The sequence below is a fragment of the Phoxinus phoxinus genome, assembly GCF_949152265.1.
Source record: "Phoxinus phoxinus genome assembly, chromosome: 4".
Lineage (NCBI taxonomy): Eukaryota > Metazoa > Chordata > Actinopteri > Cypriniformes > Leuciscidae > Phoxinus > Phoxinus phoxinus.
This window is the reverse complement of record NC_136879.1, coordinates 9,571,285-9,583,423: the sequence shown is the minus strand read 5'-3', so window position 1 is coordinate 9,583,423 and position 12,139 is coordinate 9,571,285. Positions and strand designations below refer to the sequence as shown.

General features: G+C 43.6%; 1 protein-coding gene across 1 annotated transcript in view; it reads left to right on the top strand.

Annotated features, from left to right (window-relative positions):
• The window catches only part of fggy (FGGY carbohydrate kinase domain containing), a 56,886-nt gene extending 45,164 nt beyond the window's left edge, over window positions 1-11,722 (top strand). The window contains exons 10-16 of the mRNA XM_079610501.1: window positions 9,192-9,253; window positions 9,323-9,473; window positions 10,065-10,139; window positions 10,312-10,432; window positions 10,715-10,809; window positions 11,224-11,285; window positions 11,410-11,722. Coding sequence (XP_079466627.1) covers window positions 9,192-9,253; window positions 9,323-9,473; window positions 10,065-10,139; window positions 10,312-10,432; window positions 10,715-10,809; window positions 11,224-11,285; window positions 11,410-11,497 — 654 coding nt within the window. The 3' untranslated portion in view covers window positions 11,498-11,722. The remainder of the gene's footprint in view (window positions 1-9,191; window positions 9,254-9,322; window positions 9,474-10,064; window positions 10,140-10,311; window positions 10,433-10,714; window positions 10,810-11,223; window positions 11,286-11,409) is intronic.
• The last annotated feature ends 417 nt before the right edge of the window (window positions 11,723-12,139 follow it).

Below are 12,139 nucleotides of genomic sequence, written 5' to 3'. Positions count from 1 at the left end.
GTTGAATTTCGGAGAAATCTACAGATGCAAATAGACAAAGTGTAGTAAAATAAAGACCTAAATGTGTATTTTGGACTTTTTTTCACCACAAGTCTGAAAGAAGACATGTTATTGAAGACAAATATCCCAAAATCTCAAAATTGATGATTGCGTCATAACCACGCAACTCTCTGTCGCACAGTAGAGAAATTACTGTATAGACAGGAGGAGAAGCTCGCAGGCAATCAGGGGGACGTGGAGGCATAAAGTCAAGGGAGAAGCCCATAGAGAGTCATAAAGTTGCTCCTGCTGCTAGCTCATGGACAGCCAATACTCATGCTCTCCGTCTCTGCGAGATTCGGAAGAGAATTATTCATATTTCTCTCGGCACAGCTACTAGAAGACTTAAAACTGTCAGACAGGTTGCTCACGTCACATCTACGTCGTCAAGCTCAGTTTGAGGCTGCGCAGTACGCTCAGCCATCAGGAAGTGAGTGCTTCTAATTGACTTCACTTTTCTCCGTTGAAATCTATGGGGTCGCTGTGTCCATTCCTTTTACTGTCTATGGAGAGAGAGCTTTCCAATGGTATATGTGATGACAGGGTGCAGACAGCGATCGCAGAGCAGCATGTTGATTTAGAACGCCAACTTTTGTTGAATGTAGGAGAAATCTACAGACACAAATAGACAAAGTGCAGTAAAATAAAGACCTAAATGTGTATTTTGGACTTTTTTCACCACAAGTCTGAAAGAAGACATGAAGAGTTTGGTTCCAAAACGCAATAAATCCATTTTGATTAATTTGAGTAAAACTGTGTTTTCTTTACCAAGAAAATGGCAAGATGAAAACCACTATTTTCTGTTTCAAACTTTCACATAGTATCTTTAGGTTATAATAACATAAAAAATTCAAATCCAGATTTTAATTTTCAAAGATTTATTATAAAAACGGATAATTTTCCCCCCAAAAAGCAATAAATCCATGAAACTTTTTTTTTTTTATTCAATTCATTCATTCATCTTTGCCCTGTTACATTAATTTAGTTGACTAGTGCTATATTATAAATATTATAAATAAATATATTACCAAAAAAAATTAATGGCATTAATAAAAACACATACTTTGTCATGTTAGGAACACTGTAAAGAAGTAAGATTTAGATTGCCTATTATAGTATCAATTTTATATCACTTAAAAGGCCTAAAAGATTTTTAAAAATATTTTATTCAACCCATAGCCCCGTTGAGCAAGGTCACCATGAGCTATTGATAGGTAAAGGAAAAGCTATTAATAGCTCACAGTGACCTTGCTCAACAGGGCTATGGGTTGAATAATGCCAGAGTTTTGCATCAAGTTTTAAACTATAAATAAAAATCACATTCATTTTTAACACACTGAATTTGTTTTCTTGTGCATACTATAAATCCATTACATTAATATAATATCTGTGTAAAACTGTGCAAAATAGAACTGTAAAGAAGATTAAAAACTGATTTGTATAACACCTCTTGTATTAGACTACAGAAAATTAAATTCATATTTAAGACATCTTTGTTGCATTTCGCCGTTATCTCACGGCCCTCGACCTCGTCCTGCAACACCTGCGCGACACACCGATCTCGTATCTCTCATGGAGGAGCGGAAGCATAAAGGATGAGAGACGACGGTGCAGGACGAGAGAGGACAGGTGTTTGTGTTATCATTAAGAAATCAGTGAATGGTCACTCTCAAAAGGATGACACAATGCACAGCTACTCTTCATGACTGTCACAGTCAATATCAGTCGGCTGTGACTGAGTGAGTGCATTACCATAGAAGGCACGCACATTGGCACTCACACCAATTTCAGAGAGCAAGTTCAGCACATCCTTCCTTTTTTCTTCTTTCACTGTGCTCTCATTGGGAAGCTGATTTGGCTTGAAGTTTGCCCACTTCTTTCCTCTTCAGTATTGAGTGATAGCAGTATTCACTGCTATACACAGCCTTGAATCCCAGTTTGTCATTCCGCAATTCCAGCATTCTTGCATCACTTAGCTTAAATGACTTCTGTGACTTTACAAAAACCTGTGTTTCCGCCTTGAAATCATAAGCCTTCCAGTGTTGCCCATAGATGTGAACATTTCCATGGTTGCGCAAAATTTCGTAATATTCTTCCGGCATAAGAATGGTATCCTTCTTTCGAATCTGTTGCTCAATCCTTCCAAATACACGGTCCACAGGAAGAAAACTGTGTCCCCTTATAGGGAACACATACTCCACACTAATCGTAGGAAATGCCTCCTTCATCCAGGCAAACAGCATGGACAGAAGATTTATGTTTTTGTTTTGACCAAAACAAGAATCGCTGAACAATCGCAGCTATTGAGCACGGTGAACAGCACCACTCAACTGTTGACGTAAACAGTGGTCCAGAGCTGAAGCAGTCATGTTACTACCTTTTCTATTCTCATGCTCCATCCATGTGTACAGATGAACATCATCCACTGCTTGTTTACTGCCCTTCCCATGGTGAATAACAAAACCAAAGACATACATGTGCAGCTGTCTGGAATAGTATGCTTGACCAATGGGGGTTCGAGGGAGAATCAAATTCTGCATCATGTCAAAGCATAGAGTCACTGCATAATGATCTACCTTCCCCAGCAAATCATAGAACACCCGTGCTCGTCTCCTGTGTAAATTGTATGTGGACTCACTGCGTTTCTCTTCTTCAGTTAAGCTTGGGTCCTTAAGTCTCAGTTAAAACCTGACACATGAAGAACAGGCATCTGTGGCAGGATGCCCAAATCCAAGGTTGAAGTGCTGTCGAAAAACAGTGTAATACAGGGAGTAGATGACTAAATCATGATTTTGCTGGACGAATAGCTTGTGCATTCTCATTACGCTGAGGTCACTGGGTAGGTATTTCCGACCAAGTGCTCCCCTTCTTCCATAATGGCTAGCCCTACATGTAAACGTTTGGATGTGATCCATCACAAGCTGCTTCTTGGCCTCATTTTCAGCCACCTTAGGAGCACCACCCCTGCGTTCTGGTCTGGCTGTAGCGTTGAGTGCATAAAACTTTGCCACTCGAGACACACGATCCTTGCCGATACCTACAATGACAAAAAAAAAAAAAAAAAAAGTGTTTATGTATGTATTTATTTATCTACCTATTCCTTAATTAAATTATTTATTCATTCATTCATTCATTTATTCTCTTCTTCATTTATTCATTCACAGGATCCATTTGCAACAACAGACATGCAAGAATTTTGTGATTAAGCAGTGCATCAGCCAACTGAATTGCAGTCATTCATGCAAACCTATAGCCTATGTAATCCTAATGTGTGTGTGTGCGTGTGTGTGTGTGTGTGTGTGTGTGTGTGTGTGTGTGTGTTAGGGCTGCACAATATATCAAAATATCGCAAATGTATATATTGCAATATGCATATCGCAATGGCTTGCTATAACTGGGGTCTAACTTTTGTAGCTTTAATAGGAATCAGTATACTGTATATTTAATTCATACAATAAAAACTATGCAGTGTTTTATTTTTACATTTGATTATTCAGTTTATGTTGTTAAATAAACCTTTATGGTTAAATAAAACCATATTTTAAATATCATTTTAATTTATTTAACACACTTTAAGCATTATTGTATCACATATCGAATATCTCATTATTTAATGAGTTATCGCAAATCGCATTTTCCTCGTGCAGCCCTAGTGTGTCTACGTAGGCTTATATACATTAATTAAACGTGTAGTAGGGCTATTTATCAAATAGCATTGGCAGATGACCAGACAACTAGGCTATGTCTCATCGTGCAGGGCTGATGGCCAGCATAGTAGGACTACATCTTCACAATAATGTTACTAAGATGACAAATACGAGCAGGATGGGATAGGCTATGCGCTTCTATTTATAGTTTTCAGTGACGGACGCGTGCCCTGAGGAAACACCCCCTGAGGGAACCCCCTTTCGCTGCACCTCGATAGTATCAATAAGCTTGAAATCAAAGCACACAAGTGTAGTGGTGCCTCATTCATGATATATGCTACATTGTAAAGCCAGTGATTGTCACAGTGTCTGGTGGTTCCCTGGGTTTAACACTAGAGGTCTCAGTTTTCACGGTGTCTAGGCATTTTCACTACATTTCCCATAATCCTGTCTGTCACTGATTGTTCATTTCCTTCAGCTGTTTCTCGTCACCTTGTTTGCACTTGTGTATATATACCCTGTCTGTTTCAGTGTTTGTCACGGAGTCCTTGTATATTGTCCCCACACTTCCGTTCCTTGTTCATGTCGTGTGTCTTTGGATTGCTTATATGGATTTTGACCCTTGCCTGGACTGGATTGTGAGTACGGATTACCCTTTCAATAAAATACTGAAATTAGATCTTCGTGTCTTGTGTGTGTGTCGTGACAGAAGGACTCCGTCATGCAGAGATCCAGCGGTATGGGGTCTCCTAAATATCCAGCCACTGAGAGGGGGAATTCTCAACCTAAGGAGATTCCTCCTCGTATGAACATCTTTGAGTGTTTTGCCCTGTGGGCCCGATTGACTGAGGAAGCTGATTTAAAGAAAGCTTCCACACACCCTTCAGATCATCCCAGAGAGTCGTTTGAGGGAACCCGGCTGGCAAAATATTCTGAGACCCGCGGAGGTCATAGGAGAGGAGGTACTAGAGGGGAGTCCAGGTATCATTCTCCACCTCGATCCTCCATGGAACCTGAGGTGGTGAGGTCCAGCCCAGACTTCCATCCGCCGCCGATCCCATCCAGTCCAGAGCCTGCCTGTCGCCATCAGAGGCGGCAGAGGAGGAGGAGAGGGAGAGCTTCCTGCACTCCTGACATTCCCGAACAACCCACTGTTGTCCCAGAGACCGTTCCGGTACAGTCCGCTGTCATCCCGGTGGTCGTTCCAGTACAGCCCGCTTGTCATCCTGGAGGTCGTCCCCGAGCAGCCCGCTGTCTTCCCGGAGGCCGTGCCCGTGCAGGCCGCTGTCGTTCCGGTGGTTGTTCCAGTGCAGCCTGCTGTCATCCCAGAGAGCGTTCCGGAGATACCCACCATCAGTCCGGCCACGGTAAGGAGGGCTGTCTTCCTTTTTTATGCTGTGGCAGTACTGCATGCTTGGAGGAGGCACAGCACGTCTGCCGATCCAGAGCCTGTTCACGTCACGTCTGCCGAGCCTGTGTCTTCGGACAAGATGGCCGCCGAGCCTGTTCACGTCACGTCTGCCGAGCCTGTGTCTTCGGACAAGATGGCCGCCGAGCCTGTTCATGTCACGCCTGCCGAGCCTGGGTCTTCGGACATGATGGCCGCCGTCGAGAGTGTTCACGTCACGTCTGCCGAGCCTGTGTCTTCCGACAAGATGGCCGCCGCCGAGCCTGTTCACGTCACGCCTGCCGAGCCTGTGTCTTCGGACAAGATGGCCGCCGCCGAGACTGTTCACGTCACGTCTGCTGAGCCTGTGTCTTCGGAGAAGATGGCCGCCGCCGAGACTGTTCACGTCACGTCTGCTGAGCCTGTGTCTTCGGAGAAGATGATCGCCACCGAACCTGTGTCTTCAGACAAGATGGCCGTTGCCGAGCCGGTGGTGTCTGTTCCTGAGCCGGTGGTGTCTGTTCCAGTGCCTGAGCCGGTGGTGTCTGTTCCAGTGCCTGAGCCGGTGGTGTCTGAGCCTGAGCCTGTGTCTGTTCCTGAGCCTGAGCCGGTGGTGTCTGTTCCATTTCCTGAGCCTGAGCCGGTGGTGTCTGTTCCAGTGCCTGAGCCGGTGGTGTCTGTTCCAGTGCCTGAGCCGGTGGTGTCTGTTCCAGTGCCTGAGCCGGTGGTGTCTGAGCCTGTGTCTGTTCCTGAGCCTGAGTTGGTGGTGTCTGTTCCATTTCCTGAGCCTGAGCCGGTGCCGGTGGTGTCTGTTCCAGTTCCTGAGCCGGTGGTGTCTGTTCCAGTTCCTGAGCCGGTGGTGTCTGTTGCTGTTGCAGTTCCTGTGCCGGTGGTGTCTGTTGCTGTTGCAGTTCCTGAGCCGGTGGTGTCTGTTGCTGTTGCAGTTCCTGAGCCGGTGGTGTCTGTTGCTGTTGCAGTTCCTGAGCCGGTGGTGTCTGTTCCAGTTTCTGAGCCGGTGGTGTCTGTGACTGTTCCTGAGCCAGGGTCTGTTCCTGTTCCGCCTTGGTCTTCACTGTCATGGCCGCCCGAGTGGTCGTCTTCACCCTGGTCGTCTCCGCCATGGCCGACCGAGTGGTCGTCTTCACCCTGGTCGTCTCCGCCATGGCCGCCCGAGTGGTCGTCTGCACCCTGGTCGTCTCCGCCATGGCCGCCCGAGTGGTCGTCTTCACCCTGGTCGTCTCCGCCGTGGCCTCCCGAGGGGTCTTCACCGCTGTGGCCGCCCGAGGGGTCTTCACCGCTGTGGCCGCCCGAGGGGTCTTCACCGCTGTGGCCGCCCGAGGGGTCTTCACCGCTGTGGCCGCCCGAGGGGTCTTCACCGCTGTGGCCGCCCGAGGGGTCTTCACCGCTGTGGCCGCCCGAGGGGTCTTCACCGCTGTGGTCGCCCGAGGGGTCGTCTCCGCCCTGGCCAGCCGATGGACTGTCTGCTTCGCCCTGGCCGCCCGATGGACTGTCTGTTTCGCCCTGGCCGCCGCTTAAGCCGTTCCCCCTTGTTCCTGTTCCCCTCCATGGACCTGGCCCCCATCCCTCCCCCTGATCCTCCACCTTTCCACCTCCCGCCTGGACTCTGGTTTTGTTTGTTTCTTGTGGTCTTGGAGCGTCTGGTAGCCGCTCCGTAGAGGGGAGGTTATGTCACAGTGTCTGGTGGTTCCCTGGGTTTAACACTAGAGGTCTCAGTTTTCACGGTGTCTAGGCATTTTCACTACATTTCCCATAATCCTGTCTGTCACTGATTGTTCATTTCCTTCAGCTGTTTCTCGTCACCTTGTTTGCACTTGTGTATATATACCCTGTCTGTTTCAGTGTTTGTCACGGAGTCCTTGTATATTGTCCCCACACTTCCGTTCCTTGTTCATGTCATGTGTCTTTATATTGCTTATATGTATTTTGACCCTTGTCTGGACTAGTTTTGTGAGTACGGATTACCCTAAAATAAACTGCTCTTGGATCTCTAATTCCCTGTGTGTGCGTGTCGTGACAGTGATATGCTTGATTTTGAATTAAGCTGTCATCATATAACGTTAGCCTAGGCTAAATAATCACCGTGTCATTTAATGATGCACACGCTAAAGAGCAGGCAGTCCTGTATGAATAGCTATAATTAATAAATCAAACATAACCTTACCCAATACGCTGCAAAAGGTGGTCTTGCAGACAGGAATCTTTGTTGGATGATCTTCAGTCAGCAAATGGTATTCGTTTGTGACCTCCCTATTCTTCTGTATCTCACTGTTCTCAACCTTGGGACGTCGCCGCTGAACTTTTTTGACAGTGATCAGCTGTAAAATGGCTTGGTCCTGCTCGGTTTTTGTTGACTTGGAGTAAAATAATTTAAAGTTTTTCAAAAGATCCCCTGGGGTCAATGTGTCAGCGTGACAGAAATGTGATGTTGTCGCCGTGTGAGAACAAGCAACAGCCGGCATTTTTCCTCCTCCCGAGTGCCTCATCTTCTTAATCTCCTCACGTAAATGATTCGATTTCGATGGCTTACGTTTCTTCCCCACCACAGAAACCACCACAGGTTCATCAATGCCGTCAAAATTATTCATTTTTGTTTTTGTTTGTTGATCACAAATATCTTAAATATAAGGAAAACGAGAAAGCCGGCTGGTGTTTTCAAAGCGCCGCCGTTTTGTTTACAGTGCGTGGAATGGTGCGCTGTGATTGGTTGAGCGGATATATGGCATTCTGCAGAGAAAGGAGACTGGCGTTTGTCATGGTTTGGAAAAAAAGGGAGTAAACATGACAGAATAACACGGCGAATATCGCATTTTAAGTCAAATTAAATATTGACTTTTCAATATCGACCTAATACGATACTGATTTTTGCGGGTACTCAATTTTTTTAAAAATGGCGTTTATCGCGTTTTGGAACCAAACTCTTCACATGTTATTGAAGACAAATAGGCCAAAATCTCAAAATTGACCAGTGGAAAAAAACAAAACAATGTTTGAAATGATTGTAGTTGTAGTAAGGTCTCTAGTGTTTTGCTAAATAACTTGTTCCACTAACTAGCTTACTTCCTGCATAGGAATAATCAACAAACAGACTTCAGAAAATGTCCTCTAAATGCTTTTAATCACGGCCGGGAGATCTCAGAGAAGTACTCCAGAGCATCTCCCAAGAAGAAGCAAGGCCGAAGGATCTCAGACAAATTCCATTGAGATCCCACCAAAAAACACAAACACAACAGTTTTATAGAATAAGGAGCTATGGCAAAATGACATGAGTTTGATTGGTTCTTCATATGCAAACCCTTCTGTTACTTGGTAAAGCAAACTTTGTTTTAATGATTACCTCATTATAAATCACGAGGTTATAACATAGTCATCTGTCTAGTTTAATTTCCCATTTATGTTATTTTTACACACACACTACTTTACTTGGTGGTTGTTTGATCGGTTGATTGATTGATTGGTTGTTGTTTTTATTGGTTAGTTTAGTTGATTGGTTAATTAGTTGGTTGGTTGTTTTCTTGTTTGATTTTTTAAAATATTTTGGGTGGGGGGGTTGGTTGGTTGGTTGATAGATTTGATTGGTTGGTTGATTGATTTGATTGGTTGATTGATTGGTTGTTTTGTTCTTGGATGATTTTTTGTTTTTCTTGGATGATTGGTTAGTTTTCTACTCTGTTGGTTGGTTGGTTGATTGATTGGTTGGTTGGTTAGTTGGTTGATTGGTTGGTTGGTTGGTTGGTTGGTTTGTTCTTGGATGATTTTTTGTTTTTCTTGGATGATTGGTTAGTTTTCTACTCGGTTGGTTGGTTGGTTGGTTGGTTGTTCCCTTGGTAGTTTGATTGATTGTTTGGTTTTGTTGGTCGTTAGGTTGGTTGTTTTCTTGGTTGTTTGGTCTGGTTGATTGGTTGGTTGTTGTTGGTTTTTTTCTTGTTTGTTGGTTGGTTGGTTGGTTAGTCGTTTGGTTGCTTGGTTCCAGACAGTCATCACTGTATTACAGGACATTGTGACAAACGTTACAGTAAACACATTATACGCTATATATACTGATGATTTACGTGGAAATATATGAATATCTTAATTAGAGCAATGTCATGTGCTTTCAGGTGGACCATGTGGTGAATGGACATGCCGCTTCCAGGCAGCTGAAAGAGCAGGCAGAGAAGAGGTGAGTGTCAGTCGCTCTGATGCGTCTCTCTGATCTCACTCAGTCTGATCACTGGGCTTTTCTCTGCAGTGGGAAACACGTTTACTCCTGCCTGAACCTCCATCTGGAGCACATGTCTGGAGATGCAGCACAGCTGGAGCAACTGACGGCTGGTCTGCACATCTGGCCAGATTTCCACGGCAACCGCTCTCCTCTGGCCGACCAGACGTCACGGGGCTCGGTGAGGAACGCTGTGCTTGTTACAGTGCTGATGAAAATATACAATATAATATAATATAAAAACATAAGATTAACATTTTTAGTTACATTTTAGTATTTATACATTATGTTCCAGTTTTAATTGTACTGCCTTTAATTTTTTATTTATTTTGATTTAATTTAGATTTATTATTACAACTTGATAACTAGATGTACATTTTCTGCAGAATATGTGAGTGATGCTTGCTGAGGCAAAATTTGGCACTAGGCAGTTGCTCGGAAGTTGTGGGTGGTTGCTAGGGTGTTGCTAGACAGTTGCTAGGGTAATGCTATATAGTAATGCTATTTTTTTTCCCTTTATTTGAAAGGAGAGAAATGTGGATTTAAGAGGGACATTTGCTTAATGTCATGAAAATAGTGTTAATGGCCCTGGAAAGTACCTTTTTCTTTACGTTCTAGAAAGAAAGATTTTCTTTGTTGAATATAATTTCTTATTTTGAACCATTAAGAAAAAAAGACACATAAGATAGTTTTAGCTTTTTAAAAGCTTTTTAGCTTTTAATGTTTGCAGTGGTGGAGAGTTGTTTGATGATGTCACTGCTGGTTTGTGCAGGTTGTGGGACTCACTTTGTCACAGTCGCTGGATGATTTAGCTCTGCTGTATCTAGCAACTCTTCAGGCCATCGCTGTAAGACACATACACACACACACACACACACATTCTCACTTTATCACAGTCGCTGGATGATTTAGCTCTGCTGGATCTAGCAACTCTTCAGGCCATCGCTGTAAGACACACACACTAACTAAGTGTTCAGTATTACAGTGTTAATGTAATTGTGTGTCTCTGTTGTATGAAGCTCGGCACCAGACACATCATAGATGCCATGAGAGAGGCAGGATATGACATCACAACCCTCTTCCTGTGCGGGGGGCTGAGCAAAAACGCTCTGTTCGTACAGACACACGCCAACATCACGGGTCAGTGCTTTGTGTTTGTTTGTTTGTGGTTAATTCGTGTATGATGTAGGTAAGTTCATGGTTTTGTAAGCTCATGTAAATGTGACAGATGTAATTTAATGCAGAAATGAGTGCTTGTCTTTTATGAAGTGACGCACACACACCTCTGTTCCGATCTCAGGAAATGTTCATGATGATTTAATGTGAATCTCTAGAGCTGTGAGATCATGAGCAGAACTCACTCCATACATCCACTCAAATCACCAAAACACATTTAATGGTGTGTGTGTGTGTGTGTGTCAGGGCTGCCGGTGGTCCTGTCGGCCGAGCCAGAGGCCGTTCTGCTGGGAGCCGCTGTGATTGGAGCCTGTGCTTCATCTGACTGTGGCTCCATACAGGTACAACACACATATACACACACACACACACACACTCTCTCTCTCTCTCTCTCAGCTCTCTTCATCTTACTGTGGCTCCATACAGGTACAACACACACACACACACACACACACACACACACACACACACACACACACACTCTCTCTCAGTTCTCTTCATCTGACTGTGGCTCCATACAGGTACAACACACACACACACACTCTCTCTCTCTCAGCTCTCTTCATCTGACTGTGGCTCCATACAGGTACAACACACACACACACACACACACACACACACACACACACACACACACACACTCTCTCTCTCTCAGCTCTCTTCATCTGACTGTGGCTACATACAGGTACAACACACACACACACACACACACACAGACAGTGAGACCCTGAGGAACACACTGTCTCTTTTCTCAGGAAGCAATGATGAAGATGAGCAGAATCGGGCATGTCGTCAGACCAAACCATGCGCTAGAAAGGTGCCATTCAATGATGTTTCCCGTAATAAAGCATTAATCCATGAGTAGCAGAGATTTAAAACAGTCATAGATCAAGATTCATGTCTCCTATATGAGTAATGAAATATTATTGGTCTCTGTGAAGCTTTTACAGAAGGAAGTACGCTGTGTTTCTGCGTCTTTATGATCATCAGAAGGAATGTGTGGCGCTGATGAAGGATGATGGAGTTTGACACACAGACGGCCAGATTAAACACTAGAAGAGTCTGCTTCAAATGACCAAAATCACTAGATTTTCATTCATCTGTCCTTTAACACAAATGAGCAGGAGTGAGGAAAATATCCCCAGATAAAAACCACTTTATAAACAAGTGTTCGACCATAACTGGAATCGGTGTTGAAATATGCATTTCAGAGCAATAAAAGGCTTTTAAAAAATAAATGTTGCAAGATTAATTATTTTGAGCGCGTGTGTGTTTTTCTTATCCTTTCTTTCCTTGGCATTTTATGAAATAACGTTGATACAATAAGAATGCATAACACATCAAACGAACATAGGGAAATTATTATAATATTACTAAATATTATACGTTACCAAACAAAACAGTGAGAATCAAGTTTTCATTTTCAAGAATCATTTTGTTGGTGTTGTAAATTGTATGCATGAAAGTGTTAGCTATCATGAAATCAGTAACGCTTTACAATAAGGTTTCTAGGTTAGATTTGTTCACATAATAATGAACTGCACTTCTACAGCATTTATTAATCCTAGTTAATATTAATTTCAACATTTACTAAAACAATCAAAAGTTGTATTTGTTAACATTAGTTATTGCACTGACTGTGACAATATGAACAAACAATTAACAGTTGTA